Source organism: Fulmarus glacialis, unplaced genomic scaffold, assembly GCF_000690835.1.
Source record: "Fulmarus glacialis isolate BGI_N327 unplaced genomic scaffold, ASM69083v1 scaffold14219, whole genome shotgun sequence".
NCBI classification, from domain to species: Eukaryota; Metazoa; Chordata; class Aves; order Procellariiformes; family Procellariidae; genus Fulmarus; species Fulmarus glacialis.
This window is the reverse complement of record NW_009233989.1, coordinates 34,616-54,004: the sequence shown is the minus strand read 5'-3', so window position 1 is coordinate 54,004 and position 19,389 is coordinate 34,616. Positions and strand designations below refer to the sequence as shown.

At 47.4% G+C, this 19,389-nt stretch overlaps 1 protein-coding gene across 1 annotated transcript in view; it reads right to left on the bottom strand.

Annotated features, from left to right (window-relative positions):
* The window catches only part of NRF1 (nuclear respiratory factor 1), a 51,319-nt gene that overhangs the window by 15,224 nt on the left and 16,706 nt on the right, over nt 1-19,389 (bottom strand). The window contains 2 exon segments of the mRNA XM_009585510.1: nt 12,070-12,194; nt 16,275-16,432. Of these exon segments, the coding sequence (XP_009583805.1) occupies nt 12,070-12,194; nt 16,275-16,432 (283 nt within the window).

The window sequence follows — 19,389 nt, the reverse complement described above, 5'->3', positions numbered from 1 at the left end:
GGGCAGTTTAGGGCTCCCGCTGCCTGCGCGGTGCAGGAACCTCTGGCTGCACAAGCCTGGATCTCGGTCTAAGACTGCCTGCTTGAGCTGTCATCAGCTCCTCCGACTCGTCAGCACCAGCTCCCGTTTACTGAATGTCCCTTTGGACATGCTTGAGGTTTTGAAGATTAAAATCATGGGGGGAAAAACAGAGATGAGGAAGTTCAGGGATCTGTGGCAACAAGGAGGCAAACCCATAGGGAGGGAAAGTTTGCTACGATCTGTAAGCTGGGTATGGGAGTGACAAATAATACCATGATTAATTTTAAACCAATTCCGAGCTCAGTGCTCCCTCAGTCTTTCCCTTCTTAGAGTCTCTGTCTTCTCCAGGGCACACTTTAACTTTCTGTGGGCAGATGGCAAAAAATCCAGCAGTGACCGAGTGCCCCTGGAGCAGAAGGGGTCCACGCGAGCCATCAGAAAGTGTTACTGAGAAAGGAATTTTTACACATCAGGGAATAAATTCAGCCAAAGGATATGGGGGGGTGGGAGGAACAAGTCAAATTCAGGCTTAGAAATGCCACCTCTGGTTTTGGAAAAGATTTAGAGGAAACCACTTCAGGAGAAATTGCTTTTTTTTCTTCTTGGAACCTGTTTCACAGCTTCACGTCGACTCACAGAAGCACGTGTGTGCTCCTGACCTGGCGAGTGTGCTTTACAGCAGTGGCTGGTGTGGCTTCAAAAATACCAACCTGCTGATGGACTCGTGCAGCCAAGGAGATAGCAGCCTCTCACAGCAAGCAGAAGCCACCATCCTGCTCTTGTGTGCTGGCCTGCCAGGGTCTGCAGTGCAGGGAAAATAGGGCGATTCTCCTGCAATCTTCCTGCACAGCTGTTTACTAGCTGCGGATTACCACTGTCACATGAGCTGCTTTACAGCAAAGCCAAGCTGTCTTCATGAGCTGAGAAGGTCACTGGGAGACAGGGGCCTCCAGGGACAAACACACCGCCCTCTACTGCGACTGTGATTTACTTCCCAGAGGGACGCCAGGCAGCAAGAAAAGCATTCCCGAATGGTCAGAGGGCAATGAAAAATGGTTTTACCTTCAAGCCCTCTGCCCAGCTATCGTTAGGACTCACCCAGTGAAAGGGGAGAGGAGGGATATCCCCAGGAGTTAGTCTCACGCTGTCCATTTACCAGGCTGCAAACAAGGTGCTGGAAGGCTGGAACAGTCCTTACGGTGACAAATTTACCTTCTCTTCCTCGTGTGCCCACAGGCAAGGGCATCCCACCAACCTTTCGGACAAGGCCACCCAAGTGTCACCAGCCAACGGATGCCAAGATGGCGTTGCATCTCCCCAGGCTCTCATGCAACTTGCTGACGCCTCAAAGCATAAATGAATCAATCCTATAGCAAGAAATGTTGTCCTCTTCAAACCCAAAATCTAACCGCTGAACATCAGGGCCAATGAAGAGGAACGAGTTTCACTTGGAAAAAGAGAAGTCTGAAGGTCCAGTGCAGCCACTCGGGAAAATGAATTAAAACCTGCCATCTTCATCATTCTGCCATAGGCAGGTCTGGTGGACAGTGAAAACATTTCTGCAAGCGAGATCTCTCACAGGCTCACTGGTTGCAGGACAGGGCTCTTTACTATGCCCCTGAGGCACAAGACAGATGGGGTTGTGCTTTTAGGCTTTAAAATCAGTCCCTGCTACGGAGATCCAATGAAGAGGATAAATACAGCCACAGAATGATCCTCTAGACATGCTCAGAAAAAAGCAATAGAGGAACTCGAGAGGTCAGACCCTGCTAAGAAAGCAGCTGAGGCTGTTTTCAAAGAGGGGCAGAGCACTTTTTAAGGCAAAGAAAACAAATGGCACCTTGAGCAGTTTGGAAATGTCTACTCCGCATCATGCATCCAGGAAGCGAGAACGCACAGTCCGAAGAGAAGCACACAGCTGGGGAGGCCGCGCTGAGAACAGAAAGCGCAAGTAGCTCCGCAGTGGGGAAACTTTGATCTAATACACAAGACTACAAGCTTCATAAACGGAGAGACACGCAAACCATGCCTCGATGCACTGAAGAGATGTACTTGGGGAAGCCCCAGCTTGTAGCTTAACTTACAGGGTATTTCTCCTTCTAGTGGAGTGCCCGGTGGGGCGGAGAGTTCACAAAACCCATCTCATTTCATAAGATGCCTCACGCAGTAACAACAGCTTGCTGGGATTTCAGCCAGCTTCCCATTTGGATCAGATTGCACCCTACGCCCACTGACAGCCATTAAGAGCCTGGAGCTCACAAACTGCCCTCGGGTCAGACGAGCCTCCATCCATTCAAAGCCCAGCAACATTTTCCACAGCTTCTCCAGCGGGAGAGGGTGGCCTGATCCAGCTCACAGCCACAAGGGTACCTGCTAGGGAAGGCAAGAATTGTGCCCTGCTGTCATGAAACAGCAGATTGCAGCCCAGTTCTGCTGTGACGCGGGGGTGCAGGGGGATTAGAAAGCCCCTCTCCATCTGCCCTGATTCAGTGTAATCACAGGTTGCTCTTTCAATTCCCCAAGCCCTTGAATGGTGTAAGGGGTAAAAGTGGCACAGCACAGGTAGAAAACCAGAAACGACATCCTTGGCTTTGTCTGTGATCGCAGCACTCGCCCATCACGACCTGGATGGGGACAAGGGAAGCTACTTCTCTAAGCAGGAGGCCAGCCACCTTGCAAGCTAAAATCTGCACTGAAAGATGCTACAGCTGCTCCACAGCAGGGACCATTGCCCATCCTTACCACCAGGCAGCGAGGGGTCAGCTGGGATTAGTGGCAGGAGAAACTATGCCCTACAACTCAAGACACAAGTCTTGCTCCTCTCTGGGAAGCAGCTCACCATGCCAGTGTGCAAGGAGGGTGAGCTGGGACCTCTCGTTTGGGATTGCTTGAAGGACCAGGAGAATGAGCAGAGATCTTGCCAGCAGGAGAAAGCGAGGCAGCTCTTGTCTGCTGTTAAGATGGAAGGTCTTCCAGAGATGGGCTACAATACCCAACCTGTCACAGGGCTCAAAAAGCTGAGGCGGGGGGCTGCCACACGCTCAGCATAGGTTTGAGTTAGTTATTATTACAGGCAGAATCCATTACACATGAACTTCATCCTGGGAGCACTGAAAAAGGAGAAGCAAGCACAGGCTGGTTTTGATCTCAACTCAACCTACCATCCACCCAGTTCAACACATGGGTTTGAGTGCTCAGATCCAGACAGTCGAGCCTCATCCGCACAGCTATGTCCAGCAGAAATAGCAGAAAGCTGCCTTCCCCAGCCTGATGTTGCCTGTGGTCCTTTCACAAGTACCACCGCCCTATTTGTGAAGGCGTCAGGAGCCCTGTGAAGGAGCTCCGCTGGTACAGCTCTGCCAACCAAGCCTCTGATCTGGATTAGGGTTAGGCATGGAGGAGGAGGCCTGGAAAAATGACTCACCGGCATCTGCGATGGGTCAGGAGAGCGATGCAGAACTAGGCAGCTTCACAGAGCTGGTTTTCTGACTCCATCTGTGCCCTTTTCTTTAGGCCAAGAGCTATAAATAAAACAGCACCGTGCTGAAGATGTGCAGCTTGTCAGGAAAGCACCTCCCTACTTGGGGCCAACCTGGGGCCAAAGCACCAATCCCCAGACAGCGGCACTAACGAGATCTGCTTGCAGACAGACTACACAAATACCTCCATCCCTTCCCATCCCGATTCCTGGACTGGAAACAGTGGCAATCAAAGAAATGTTTGTCTGTCCAGTTCTGTGCTTCCAGACATATTTAGGGAAACAGGCTAAGAATACTGACTGCCATTCCTTTCCTGCCTGTATTCAACCTCATCACTTTTAGACAAAAGGTTGTCAAAGGATTAGGATACCCATCTCTTGCAGGCACCCCAAAAACACTGCTGTAACCAAACAAGCTGGTTTAGGTCCAAAATCCTTCTCAAATATTTAAGTCTTACAGTCAAGGTGCATATACATCAAGGGGATAAAAAACCCCTACAATATACCATCAAAAAAACCCCAAACCCCTCCCTCAAACAAAATCCTATAGACTTCTCAATTGTGCATCAGTTAAAATGAGGACTGTACTCCATAAAGATGACCAGGCCCCTTCCTTCTCCTGCTAAAGTGTTCATCTTGGTTGAGCAAGCGTGGAGTTGTGCAGAGCTGCCCATCCCTATCACCTTACGCAGCCATCAGGCAGAACGCACCTTCTCCATGAGCAAAGGTGATCTCCAACCATCCAGCGAGCTGAGAGCCATACGCCCGTCACCCGCCAGACACCCAGATTCAGGGACATAAGCACAAGGGGATCAGGAAAGCTCAGGACCTCAGCGACGTGACTCTCAAAGCCAAGTTGTTGGGGACTTTGTCACCATAAATTACATAAACAAACACCTGGAATTTAACATGAACGTTGGCAATGGTAAAGTCAACTGAAAAGTCTCATTAAGAGATGAAGAAAAGCAAGATCCAGTGAATACAAATATATGCCACATATATCACTTCACCTGCCAAAAGATTTGGCCTCTTTTCAGCAAGTGTCCTGCACTGAGCAGCTCCTTCTGAAGCCACATGGATCATTGAGGGACTGAGAGATGACAATGCAGAAGCCTGGACAGATATCATACAAACACACTGAATAAATAGGCTTCAAATTCAACGTAGAAACACAATGAACTTCTAGTCAAGCAGTACATTCATTCAGAGTGTTCCCAGCTAGATCAACTTATTACTCTTTCGTGATGAAGGGTCACCATGGGAAGAAAGCTCCATCTTGGGAAACTTGGGAAAGCAACAACTCTATGCAATGAGAAAAATAAAGTCACTGCTGCAGGAGGAGAGAAGCAGGAAAGCCATGCCACAAACACATCTCCGTAAGGAAGGCTATGGAAGACACCAACCCCGTCTGCTTCCTTAAACCCACGTTCATCCCCAGCCCGAGCCCACGCTGCAGCTAGGCCAGGGCATGGTGGGAACAGCATCTCCCGCACCCAACACACCCATGTTTCCATCCTTCCATGCATGAAGCAACCACGTCCCTTTGCCTTCTCAGCCCTGAAGATCTCAGGCCAAACATTCCTTAAAATCCACCTACCGCAATGAAGCTGAACCTTTGCGGGGCGGGGCGGGGGGAGAGGAGGGAAGAAAGTTTTCTTCCTGACTGCTGCCCCCGAGACGGCTGCATTTTGGCACTAGAGTGGATGCATGTATAAAACGATTGGGACCCCTCAAATACAAAGCTTCCCAACACAACAATTGAGAAGTCAGAACGATGAACACAATGCCAGTAGATCTGAATTTTCCAAGAGAAAGTAAGAACAATGAACACAATGCCAGTAGATCTGAATTTTCCAAGAGAAATTCAAGATCAGCAGAAAGAACTTCAGCTTTCTGTTACGATCACAAAGATGGGAACTGCCTTAGGTAGTTAGACCAGAACTGCTTTAAAGTATTGCAGCAGACATCAGGCAGCTTCTCTTTTTAAATTTATGGATAAAGAAGAAATCCTGCCCAGCCTGGAGTCGATACCAGTCTTGCCTCCTCTTCCAGACCAGAACAAAAGGGAACATATTGCAACTATGCTGAGAGAGGAGGGCTGCTGTCTATTTCTTTAAATGTAATGTTAATGCCTTGTAATCAGCTTTAATTTTTAAACAGACCCAGCCCTCCTGTCCATTTCCCCTAATTCAGGACACGTGGAAGGTAAATGGCCTATGCTTAAACCGGGACAGCATCAGCTGTGACAGCTGGAGAGCCTGTAAGTCTCAACTGCCTGATAACAGGAATGGATGTCAAAACTCACCAGGGGAGGGGGAACGGGGAGGGCAAGGGAGGTGCTGGAGATGCCGTAAGGTCATGGAGAAGCCAGGAGATAAGGCCAGACGGGGCACGGCTCATTTACTGGATGGAAACTCACTGAAGCCAACAGGACTCAAAGAAATGCTAGAAGTGATGAAACAGCAAAGGACTTGGCGGTGACTCCCTACCCCTAATGAAGTTGGCTTCCCTTTCAGGGTATGGCTAACACCATCACAAACACGCAGAGGAGAAAAGGCGAGTGTCTTTTAGGGGACAGCAACAGATCAAGCCAGGAAATGAGCAACTGGTGTCTCCCCAGGACGCTGCCTTCTCTCTTTGCGATCTCAAAGGCATGTTTCAGAGCTAAAAAGCAGCCTGTAGACTTCACGTGAGACTTGGACACAAAACCACCCGGGAGGCTCTCCTTGTGCTCCTCCGACACTGCTGCCTTTGGAAGGAGGAAAGAGACCTGCGGTACATCACGACTGCTCATCATATAAAACCGTCTTCCCCCAAGGAAATAAAATGGCAGAGCCCGTGACCCTCCCTACCCCAAAAGCCAAACTGTACCCAGAAATAACCATTCTGCATCTCCATCAAGGGACTTACCAAGGTCACTCAACAAGCCAAGGGAAGCCCTAAAGCCAGCAGCACTCAAGTGCCGTGGCATCCACCTCCAGCCTCCTGCTCTACTCAAACAACCCAGACAAACTGTCTGTGCTGGGTTGTGCGAAGCTGGCTCCATGTAACACAACCGCACATTGGCGTAGGTAGCGCCTGGTTAGTTGGACCAAAGGGAAAATCTGGCCATCAACGCAGTGTGAAAGGGACTTGTCTGAGCCACTATTTTTAGCCCCAGTTGGTGAGCAGACAAATCCTAATCGTCAGAGGCAGCCGTCTCGTCATCAGTCCCAAGATGTCAAACCAAAGCCGCACAGTGCCCATGACAGCCCGGCGTCAGAAGGACAGCCTGAGCCGACTGCACCGCCAGCGCTGCCCAAGATTAGTGCCCAAGAGTAATATAGGACAGCAGCAAAAACCATGAGATCCATTACGATGGGTTTAAAGCAGCAGGGCAAGGCAAGCCGTGCCAAAGTGAGCAGAAATCATCTGTGCTGGTAAGATTCAGTGCAAACGGAGCAGCGATCTCAGGTCTTGGAAATACTTCGGCCCTCATCGTGTTGGGAAAGACCTAGCAGCACCATGCTGACTGCTGGCATCAAACCTGTGGCTGGTGTCCCACGATTCCAACACTGCGTATTCCTCACCACCCACACTGGGGCTCCCCGGACAGCCAGATGCTGACACGGAAAGGGTGCAGACGCAGGGATGGCTGAGCTGCAGTCAAGTATAGGGCACACACAGGGAACTGCATGTACTTGACACAGACTCGTTTTAACTGAGGCTTATGCCAACATATTTTACTCAGAGTGCATCATGGCCCCGTTGCTGACAATAATTCATTTATGCACAGTAATTTGTCCTCTAGGAAACGCCTCTCCCTGTTCCTGGACCAGCTCAGCGCATGCACCCAGGAACTCACACTCATCCACTTCAGCTCTCCTTGCTGGCTGCCATCGGCCTCTCTTCTCCCCTGTCATCTGAAACACACCTGCAAAAATTATTTTCCTCACTTCTCCTTCAGACTGGGACGAAATCATACCTGTTTCAGGGAAATACTTCATTAAAAAATTCTGTTCCCACCGGGAAGACCCTACAAAAACCGCGACTCTTTCCTTCCTGTCTGCTTGGATGCAAGCAAGCTGAGCTGCACTTTGCCAAGTTGCTAACAACTCATTTGGGTCATCTGCCCTAAAAAGGGGATCCAACAGGAAAAAAAAGATTTCTTTTAAAGACTAAAGTTTGCTGCAGATCATCCTCCAAGCCTCCCCCCCATCTTTTTTTTTTTTCTCATGCAAAAAAGCCACCAGTTACCAGCGGATCAGTGTGCCGCACCTCCCTGTCCCGAGGCATCCAAAAGCAAGAACAGGCAGTTCCCTTCGCTGGGTTTGCCCGACGTATCTCCCGCTGCTTTCACGCTTTCCAGGAGATGCGTACAGCCCAAAGAACAGGATCTCGACTCCTGCCTTCCCCTCCTGGATGTGCTTTCAACTGTAAACAGCCTACACAGAGCCCGACGGGACTGGCAACCGCGCTCCAGGCCTGGAAGTCTCTCTGCTGCCGAGAGGAGGGTTCCCCATCTCCCATCTGCGCAGCCGAGGGTGGAGACAGGTTTCCACCTGACACCTTACTGATTTTGTGCGGGAAGCTCGACAGCCTCACCCAGAGCTGAAGGCTTTTCAGCATTTAAACTGCTTCTGATATAGAAATCACCAACTGGAACAGCTCTTCCGTGCAGTAAGTGCCCCATCACCCTAAATGCCACTATCGGCTTGTTTATCCTATGCTAACTTGCAAGATACCTTCCTGTACTGACGCCTTATTTCCTCTGTTTGCGAAAGCAGAGAGCTTGCTAATCCCCCTTTACCCACGTCAGAGTCCTAATGTTCTCCCCGGGCTTCCATCACAACTTGATAATCCTGGCTCACTCCCAGCCGTACGCATGGCTCCCTTTGGTTGTATGGAGAATTGGGTTTGAATTTTTTGGATGACTTGGGGGGGGGCATGGAGAAGGGCAAGACTCACTGTAGGCTCCTTTTAGTGCCTGCCTGTACCACCACCAAGCACATCAGCGCTCCCAGGAGCATCTCCAGCAGCACAGGGAGGAGATACATCAGTAAAACGTGCTTTGGGGCCAGGAAAAAGAGCAGCAGTTGCTGCCTGTGAGGACCAAGGTACACAAACAAGGATCCATTGGGTCTCTGGCTGTGCCTAGCTCAGGTCTGTTAAATCAATTCCCTGGTCACAGCTTGATTTCACATCTTCCACTGCCACTTCTCCTCTTCCCAACACCAGCTCTTTCCTCTGTGCCTCCTTCCATGCCCTGTTTTGAATCCCAGCTGGAGCTTCGAGCATACCACCCCTCTCGCCATCAAACTGGCCCTTCAAAATGCCGCATGCTGCACAAAACTGCAATAACCCCAGGCTTGTGATGACACCGAGGCCATTAAACCAACCTTCCTCGGGCAGGGAGTCTGCTCTTTCCTTCCTGGGCAGCACTGCGCACTGCTACAGCCCTGCGCAGGTACTGCTTCGGCAAAAGCTTCATCAATATTTAAAGATGAAGTCAGGAAGCCCATAGCCCAAGCAGCTTTCAAGCCCCCGATCAGATCAATGTCAAACAAAAGGCTGCATATGAGGATGCTCCAGCGAGCGAGGCCCAGACTGCAGGCTGGCACCGTCACTTCTCCTTCCCAACGCCGATCGAGTTTCTCTCCTCCAGCCCCAGCGGGCTGGGACGGCTCCAGCACCAGCCCATCACACGGAGCTGCCCACAGCGCACACCGAAAGCAGCCCCAGAGCGCAGTTTCCTCTTACCAAAGCATTTTCAGTTTCCAGTCAACTTCAAAAATCGGTGCTGCTACAATCCCCTTCACTTGCTTTGAATATTACTTTGCTTTAATGCCAGCCACTTAAGAACAAAACATCTGAGGCTCAAACCATAGGGTCATCGGTTCCAGCATCCCGACTCAGAGCAGATGCTCCAGAGTAGCAAGAAAACCATAATGCACTTAGCTAGTTTGACACTACATGGGAGCAGGAGATCTTATTTCCCTTAGATATAAATGTAACCGACCACAAGATTATCCGCAGCCCTTTTGCAGTTCAGCCGCGTGCTGGGCTCTCTACTCCCTGCAAGACCAAATTTAGCCCTAGCTTCTGAGACATCCATGAACGTACAGAAATTGCCTCTTTTTAGCCGTCTTGGTTCTCTTGTATCACTTAATTATTATTCAGATGCCAGAGAATGGATGGGAAAAAAATACCATCAAGATAGAAACAAAAAACTTTAAAAAGAGAAGAATTACATCTAATGACTAAAATCAGGAATGAAACACCTTACCTGACCTCAAGCAAATTTGTTAAACTACCATCTCAGTTCCCCTATCAATAAGATGGGGGTAAATTTATGCCCCTTCCAGGGAAACTGATGTGGGTGTGGGATTGGAATCCCTCAGAGAAGACCTACAGGAGGGTAAGAGCATTCCTAGAGAGAAGCGTTTATTGGAAATATCAGCAAATTAAGACTTTGCAAGCAATAGCGAGCAGGGGGAATTTGCTGGTTAATACCATTATGGCTCTGGCAGTCATTTTCCCTCTCTCCTTCCTGCAACCAATCGCACCAAATCACTCCCCGTTTCATCTCCTCCCGACAGAACGCCACGCAGAGCGGTTTGTCCCCTCTGCATCAAATAACCGAGCACCGGTGCCCGGGAGAATGCTCACACTCACACCCTGGGCTTCAGGGTATGGAGAAGGCAGACAAATCCTCCGCGACCGTGCCAACGCTGAAAATCCATCTGCTCTCCATCCCCAGATTTTTTGAATGGATACCAACATCTCCTCCATCCCTAAGGGAGATATATTAGCTGGTTACGTAATAAAACTAACAGCATGGCGCTTCCAAGGACTACCACGCCGACAAAGCCCTTCCCCTTAATACCACCAGAGATTAGAGCAAATCGAAGAAGAGTGGAAACAAGGCGAGGGGCTGCGGGTGAGGTTTTGCACAGAGGAAAATGCTGCAGTCTCTCCCCTTAATGCACTCTAAATCCCATCTGATTTCCAACTCTGCTGCTTAAAAAAAAAAAAAAAAAAAAAGAAAAGGAAAAAAAAGCTCAGACTGCATTAAAATTATATTAATGCTGGGTGAGTGAGGTAGAGTGACTCAGGAAGGGTGTGGAGGAGGAGAGTTGTTTAGGGGAAGCATCCAGAGGAATCCAGACCATGAAAGCATTTTGGAAGCAGACCAAAAGGAGCCAGGGGCGCAGATCTGCTAAAGGACACTAACTGTGCTTTTACAAATCTGATTAGTTGCTGGTTTTGAGCATCCAGGGTCAGATCCGTCCTTCGATAAACACACATCCCCCTCATGCCAGGCTGCCGGCAAAGCATAATACAACATAACCCTACTCTTTCCTCTCCATATCAGATGCATTCCCAGCTCTGAGGACAGGGTTTTCACTTCATTTCTGCTCCCTCTTCAGGCTGGCTAACTCCATAGCAAGAGACATCAATTTACCCCGAGTAAAATTACTCTTCCCTCCACTGCACCGTTTTCACTGCAAACTAAATATTTAAAACGAGCGCGCTCCCTACGTGATGAGGATTTCGATGGAAGTCAAACTCGAGGTCTCATCTAGCCAGATTGCTGCTTTACATGCAAAGTGACAAGGCAAGAAGTCATCGCTGCCAGCTGACTGCACGTGCTTGTTCCCCCTTTGACAATTAAGAGTCCAAATAGCCCCATCCTCAAGGCAACATTTCTTTACAACTTCACACTTCGCATCCTTTTTGAGCTTATTTTGACACACCTCCTTCCATTTCGTCGAAATAACCAGTGAGTTTCTTCTCTGAACTGGGAAAACACGGTAAAGGCATCAAGCAGAAGTACAGCGCAACCGGAGGCAGTGGATGAGCACCAACTAGACACGTTCGTACATTCCAGTATTGTCTTTGAACCAGTCTCTATGAACTTACTGTTTTATTCACTACCAGCTTAGTTTGAATAACTGCGAAAGTCACCAGACTTGGCAGAAGAAAGGCCCAGATAATAGGTGAGAAACGCTACAGAGAGTCCCTAGAACCAAGCGATTTACTACGGTGGCAAGATGGAAAATAAAGCAGGAGGCAAACAACCCGAGGCTGATTGCCGAGGGATGACTGGAAGGTGCCACCCAAGCAGAAAAGCAACAGCTGCTCAAGAGCAGCCACCAAGCATTCAAGAAAAGTCTTGAGAAAGGAAGGAAATGAATAGGTAATAAAACGTTGGTCATACTCTCTGCCACTTCACAGTGAAGCGTTTTGGAGATGAGTTTATTATGGCACTGACTAGTTGTGTTAGTTGACCAAGTCTGGTCCTCCCTGGCTAGGCACTGTACAGATACAGAGTGGGGAGCAGTTTTCCCCCAAAAACTAAGGCTAACTAGCAAGCTGGCAGAAGGAGGAAAAGAGCAGAGCCACCAATACTATGGAAGTAAACAAGAAGTTAGTGCTACCATTTTGTTCTGAGATTTTAAGTCACAACCTAGTTAGTGACCATCTGCAGTGAGGGAGAGCTATTTTACTAGCAAAAACTTGACATTTCAAGTAAAAGAGAGGAAAAACCCCTAGCTAAGAGCAAAGTAAAAACTTTCCGGCAGCCTTACCATTGGCATCTTGGACTCCGGTAAGCGCTCCTACTGCTGCTGCAGTTTCACCAGATAAGACAATTTGTCCTCCACCTTGAAGAGTGGCTTCAGCAAGCGTGGCTACTGCATGGGCAGCTGCTTCACTGTGGGCACAGGAAAGGAGAAAGAAGAATTAGGAAGACCAAACAAATAACTCCACTCCCGTGGCATCAATTTTAACCAGGCATTGTACATCAAGAGAACAAACCCAGAAAGGAGGGATTCTTACTGGGTCCAGATGAAGTTATCCAGAGCAGAAAATCTACAGTGGAGGAGGAATACATGGGAAGAAGCTCCTTCCACTGGCTTTTTTCAGCTTGCAGATCTCTTAGTCAGAACATCCCTGCCTTCTTACCTTCGCATCCTTTTGCCTGGGACTCTACTAAAAGCTTTCGGACAATCCAAGTAAGCTATACCACGTGGCTCCTTCCTGCCTCTGGTTTCTGGTACAAAACTCATTCTTTTGGCACTGTCACATTCCAAGTCTCTACAGATTTTAGAGCTTTACCCTTCATTACTGATTCAGCCAGTGCACCTTGCACTGAAACAGGCCCAGAGGTTCACCGTTACCAGGATCACATCAGCAGCTCTGTATTTAACTAAGATGGAATACTTCTCCCCAGCCGAGTGTTTTAATAATTCTTTTTAATGAGTGATCGGTAGCTTAGCATGGTATTCTTAAATTTCTCCATACAAATGAGGTCAGACCAAAGGTTCTTCTCGTGCAGCAACCCTGCTGTGAGAAGAGCCAGTATCAGATAATTTGGAAGGAGTGTGTATGATCCTTCCCTTCCTACACCCTCTCAGCTTCCGACGGTCGGCAGTGTATTGATTTCCTACATCAGAGACTGCATCTGGACCATCAGGTTTGATTTGTCTAATCCCCTTTGAAACCCATTTATACCTTTTGCTTCCACAACATCCTGTAGCAATGAGTTCCACATTTAATTAGATGCTGTGTGAAGAAAAATTGCATTCTGGTACTCTGAAAACTACTACCTCAGTCTGGCTGGGCAGCCCTTAAGTCTGATATTGTGAGAAATAGAAAATAACTGTTCCCTTTTCGTTTTCCTCATGATTTTATAGACTTCCAGTAATCTCTTTCCCACGCTGAAGAGCCGTAGTCCATCTACTGTGCAAGGACTCTTTCTGGCTTCCGAACACTCTTGTCCTTCCCAGACTTTTTCTAAATGTAAGATATCTGTTTGAGGAGGGTGACCATTTCTCATACTATTCAAGACGTAGTCCACCATGAGTTAGTCCAGGGGCCTAATCCTGTCTTGTTCTCTATGCTTTTCCCTATAATTCCTAATGTTCAAGTTACTTTTTTGACAATATCTGCTCAGCAGTGATAAAACATTCCAGCAGGATAGTTCCCTGAATGCTTTCCGAATGGTAACTGGTAATATATAGCTCCTCATTGGGTATATACAGGAGATGTTTCTTCATGTGTGTATCACTTGCATTTATTGACATCATATTTTATTTGCCATTTGGTTGCACAGTGCTGTGAGCATCCTTCAGCAGCTGTTCAGGTTTCTCCAGACCTTTTGGACAACTATTAGCTACTTCTGGTGACCTACTGCTAGTCACAAAATTATTCCAAAGCCATCTCCTTCTTGCATCTTAATCTCCTACCACTTCTTACCTTAATGAACTAAAAAAAGTAGGTATTTTCTTTAGCTTCCCCTAGGATGCTCTTCCTTAACTGCCCCACTCATTCTTTGGTAGACCAACTGACTCAAATATTTTCCAAGTACTTCCTACTCATTTCCTGCTTAGATGCTGTACACTTTCCAACTGTATTCACTCAGGGTGTATTTTCATTTCCAAATAGCCCCTCTGTCTCTCAGAGTAGCTCTTAAACACTGTTAGCGAACCAGATATTTTCTTGTTCTGCTTTCTTATTCTCTTTGGCTAATCTCTCTTCTGAACCTGCAGCTATGTGAAGGCAGTTACACTGCAGGAAGGCCAACTACAACACAGCAAACCCGTACATAAGCATGGATTTGCTGGTGTAACCCTGTTTCCCAGACTTCAGACAGCATTTATTTGAATCCACTTTCAAGGGCAATTGAGCATTTTAATGCTTTTTCCAGCGACATGTGCTCCACAAACATTAATTGGTTCAAATCAGTGAATTAATCACCTACCTCCACTTTTCCTCTTTTACTAGAAGGTCTAATACTTCTCATCCTCAAACCTGACAGAGGTTGCATCATCCATCATGTCATGCTGTTGGCAGATGTGCTGCTCTACACGGGACTATGAAAGACTCCGCACTCTGTCAGCAGCCATTGGAATAAGATTCAGAGATGGCAGCTTTCAGCCAAACTAGGCATAAAGTTTCTAGAGCTGGGATGAGCCTCCAGCTTTCAAGGACCGGAGCCTTGCTGAGATCTTCCTACAGGCAGGGGAAAGACTGCAGTCCCACAGCTGAAAGCTACAAGGAACACTTTGTGGCAAAGGGAAAATTAGACCTCTTCCACATGGAAGGGCTTTGGAGGATAGTTACCTACAAAGATCTCCAGCACTACCATGGTCAGTAGACAAAGAGGGTGACAACAAGCTGGGAAATAAAACATGAGGCCCCTCATTCCTACTGCAACGCTGCTACAGCCTTCGCATCACTCCTGAACTACAAGCTGTTTGAACAGACTTATCACAGGGCTTTCCTGGGTTTAAACACATTCTCTCTTGAATAGAGACTAAGTGACTTGTTGAAGGCTCTTCCATTCATATTTTCTAGGTGACTCTCTTTAGTTCTAACAACACTTCCTTTTATTAAGGATTCTGAATTTCTTAAGCTAATACAGAAAAAGGAACAGCTCATTGCGACCTTAAGAGCTAAAACTAGTAGCGATGGGATGAAATTAAAATCAAAAGCCCACTGATGGTCTAGTCCAGAAAAACTTCTAAAAAAAATACATACAAAAATCTATTGCCTGGAAATGTGCAGGATGAAATCCTGCAAGTCGGATTCTGGGAGATGGGGCTTTTTCCTGCAACTCCATGCCTAGTTACTTCAGCTGTTCTTACAGCGTCTTAAAAAGATCACTTGTTTTTAAAAGGTAGTTTCACTATTAGAAACTATCAGTAAAAAAGCCTACCCAACCAACCTTGTACGATAGCAGAAAAGAACATACTGATGGACCTGAACCTGGACCACAAAGAGAAGAAACAGTTCTAGGTGTGTTCGTGATTCAGTTGCAACAGCAATTTGGAAGCAAGCTGTTGAAACCCCCTGGGATCAAAGTGGCTCCTTTAGCAATTTGTGTATATAACAAGGTCTTGGAGCTTTACTCCAGCCATCAACATTGTGGATTTGTGCCTTGTCCTAACCCATGGTTGCTCAGTCAACAGCCTCTAAACCAGAATCATGATTTGGATGAGGAAAATATTTTGTCTACACCTCAGCAGTGTGAAACCTTCTGTGCTGCTGGGGCTGATGCCGTGTTTCCTATGGTCCTCCTGCTCTCACAGGGTGCAGCTGCGGTGTGCCACAGCCATTTCCAGTTTTTAAGAACAGCGGGCAAAGCTTAAGCAACTCACCAGAGCTGAGCAAAGACACTGCTTCCTGCTGCAGGACCTGTAGAGAACTACTCTGCAGATCTTGGTAACCTGAGTACAACCAAAAATCTAACAGAGCTCGTTCCAAGATGAAGAGGCAGCATTACTATTGCAGCTCATTCACGTTCTACTTCAGAAACACATTTGGGAGAAACTCCAAAAACACTGGCCTGTGGAAAAGATTCTGATTTCTGAAGAGAGACCACACTGCCACACAACAGGGAAATTCAGCCTTAGTCTTTTAGGAAGAACCGTTAATAATATTGAGGAAGACCCAGACCATACTTAAAAGGTGCTATTAGCACATAACAACTCTTGCTTGCTTAGCAAGCTCAATTCAGTAACTGGACCCTTGCTGTACAAATAAGACCGTTTAGAGGGTACAGTTACTACCTGTCTTTTTCTCTTTCAGGAAATTTCCATGTCAGTGTTCTTCTATAGCTCAGTGGGAATCAGCAACTGTCCTGCAGACACCTGGACACGGGCTGACAGAGGAATTTGCTAAGGAAACGCCTCTACTGGGACTGTACACAGTGGTCTTTGCACCATTAGAGTGAAAACCCAGATGGAAATGTCACGCGCTCATGCTTCAAGCCTTCATCTCTCACCCATACCTGTTGAGTGCCATGGTAACAGTTGCTCCTTGCTGCATCTCCTGAGATGCTGCCACTGCTGCTTCTGCTAATGATGCCACCGCCTGCGTGGCCTCTGATGCCTGCGTCGTCTGGATAGTCATCTCACCCCCCTGTAGCGTTGCCCAGTTCTGCTCCACCTATGGGGAAAAACAAAAAGAAAGGCCCTAGGATTGGACGTCGTCCCATGAATGGATGGCTGCTTCCTAAAATGAAAGAGCCAGATAATTTTGAGAGGTCTTTGCAGAATCCTGCACATGCTCTGACTCTCTCCAAGAGACAGGGAAAAAAGAGCACGAGGGGAGGAAGCCCAGGATGGACCTGAGACCACTGCTGGAATCTACAGCCCTCTATCAGCCATGAGTGAGTTTCTATAGTCAGCCCATGACTTTAGTTGCTGTTCTCCATATGTTCAAACTTCAAACAAGAACTTTAGTTTTCTCACGCACATGGAAAACGCACCCCATAAACATCTATGAAGCCCCTCAACCTCCCACAAATCCCTCTTGTCCAGCCACGTCCGCAACAAAACAGGACAGTGTTGATTGCTGCTGTAGGATCACTGCCTACCAGCCTGGGCAGTTTATTAAGTAGCTGCATTTCTGTGGTGCTGGAACCCCAGCGTGGGTCACATCCCCCAAGGAAACGGGCTGTGCTTGCCTCACTGTTTCGATTTGTTTGCACCCATCTGCTGTCATTTTGGGGAACAGTCCACGTTCCCATTCAGGATTTATTTGTACAGCACTTGTGAACTCAGGTGGGTTTGAGCCAACTGGAATTTCTTTGTGTTGCAGCAATATACTTAATAAAAGAAGATGGCAGATGGAAAGTACTCTGTTCATACATTTCAAGTACTTTCAATTCCCTTATTTCAGACCTTTATGTAGATAGGTTTCATATTACTTAAAGTTCACCCAGTCTCGGTTGCTCATTTTCCATCTTGCCCACGTTTCTCCATTTGGGACTTCACAGCTCATGAAATGATGAGTGTACGGCCACAAAATCCACCAGGATGTGAACTAGAAATACGCATTGGACCAAAAAAACTAAAGAAGTGGAGGATGAAGGCCCATCAGCTGACAAATCCTGGCTGCTTTGCAAGACGAAGATCTTCCCCCACCCTCCCATCATTGTTCTCATCCCCATAAACGTTTCAGGCCACTCACCATCTTGCTGAGACTCACAAATAAGAATGCCGTAGAAGGTGATGAAAAAAAAACCCTCAATTTGTTAAGATGGAGAAAATTACAAAGTCCATAGAAGCAGAGCTGCCGCAAGGCTCCCCACAAAAGGACAAGTAAATTTTGCTGCCTTTGGGCAAGAAAAGGGTTAGTCCCATCACAGGGTGGAGAGGGAGAGAGTAGCTGTCGCGCTCTCACTCACATCTGCTATCACACACTCCTCAGCAGCTGCCAATCTGGTTTTCCAGCACTTGGGCACAGGCAAAGCTGGCGCTCGTCGTAGCTCTTTAGCCATCCCCAGCCGTCTGACGTTCAAGGCAACTGCTTCATTCTCCTGTGCCCAGAGCTGACCCTGGGCGGAAGGATCCAAAGCAGGGAGGAAGCAGTGAGATAGTGCATTGCGAAAACGAGAAAGGAAGTTGATTTTAGAGAAGGCAATGCCTTTTAGGAAAGATGCAACCAAGTTTGAGTGCCCAGAGAGGAAGAAGTTGCAGATGGTAGAGATCTCGAGAGTCGGATCGAGTTTGTGGTACTCGTTAGCCATGCCAAAACCGAACCGAAGCAAGCCCGAGCTGGGAAAGCAACCCTTCCCACCACCATGCAGAAGAGGAACAGACATACATTTTTTTCAAATACATGACAACACACATTTGAGTGATAAGGCAGGTCTCCACTGTGACATACAGTGCCTTGCAAAGATGCCTAAGCTGTTTCAGAACAGGGATGGAGTAAGGCCTGGAAAAGAAGGGGGGACTGTCCAGGCTCTTCTCCACACTAACACAAAGGTTGTGCCGCTGAGATACTAGCGAGCATCCCTGCTCCATGCTGCTTAGCATCCTATGAACACATCGATTTACTCAGAGCTAACTTAGATCTTCACACAGCAAGAGATAGCAGGACAAAAACGTCCCTAGAGAGGCTGCCAGCAGGCTGTGGATCTCTCTGTGCAGAGAAATAGCACCTATCCCCAAAGCAAGTTTACTTTTGCATCTTTATTTTGTCCAAGATATCACTTAGACGTTCCATTCATGTTAGGAATTAGATGCCTGTGTTCCCCTGATTTCTATTTGTGCCTTTGAAAAATTTCTTTCAGATCTCAAGAGATATAACTGGTTCTTGAAATCCCTCAAAACAGCTGCAAAGTGCTTCAAGGTCACGGCCCCAGAGCCAGGCTGTTTCGCTGTGGGTCTGAGATGGAAACAGAGTCTGGTGCAGAGCAAAGCTGTTCTGTGCTGCCACCTGCCGCCGTGAAAGCCCCATCCACGCAGGGTGGACCAGACCTTGCTGCTCCTGTGCACAGACTGTCCGGCCAGAAATTCTGGTGTGCAGCAAAGGGACAGAAAGCAACCTGCAGCCTGGTTTGAAGGCGGGTTTGGGGATCAAGAGGGTAAAAAAAAAAATTATTAAAAAAAAAAAATCTTCATAATCTTAAAGGAACGTTCCTTATACACACACAAAAAACTTTATTACACGATTAAAAAAAAATTGGAAAAATAAATGCATGTAAATTTGAGTGTTCAGATTTTGGGATTGAAATGGTCTGACCAAGCCCTCAACAGAAGCAACTTTGCCAAGTTGTAAAACAGTGGAAGAAACTTTCACAGTAAACGGAACAGTTACTCCGCAGTATCTCCCGTTGTCTTTACACTACTGTGCATTTATACAGCTCTCTCTGGGATTTACTTGCAAACCTCCCTAAAAACTACAGCAAAGAACAGTCCCATTTTGTCCAGAGATCAGTGGCCAGAGAATCACAGGATTTGCCCACAGCCATGCAATATCCTTTGCTAACCACAGGCTCAAAATATCCCAGGCATCACTCCCAACCCTGAATGGACAAACCAGCACCCAGGACCTACAGCACATATGAAACAGTTGCTCAATATGAATACACAAATGTGTACTTGTGTAGGTCA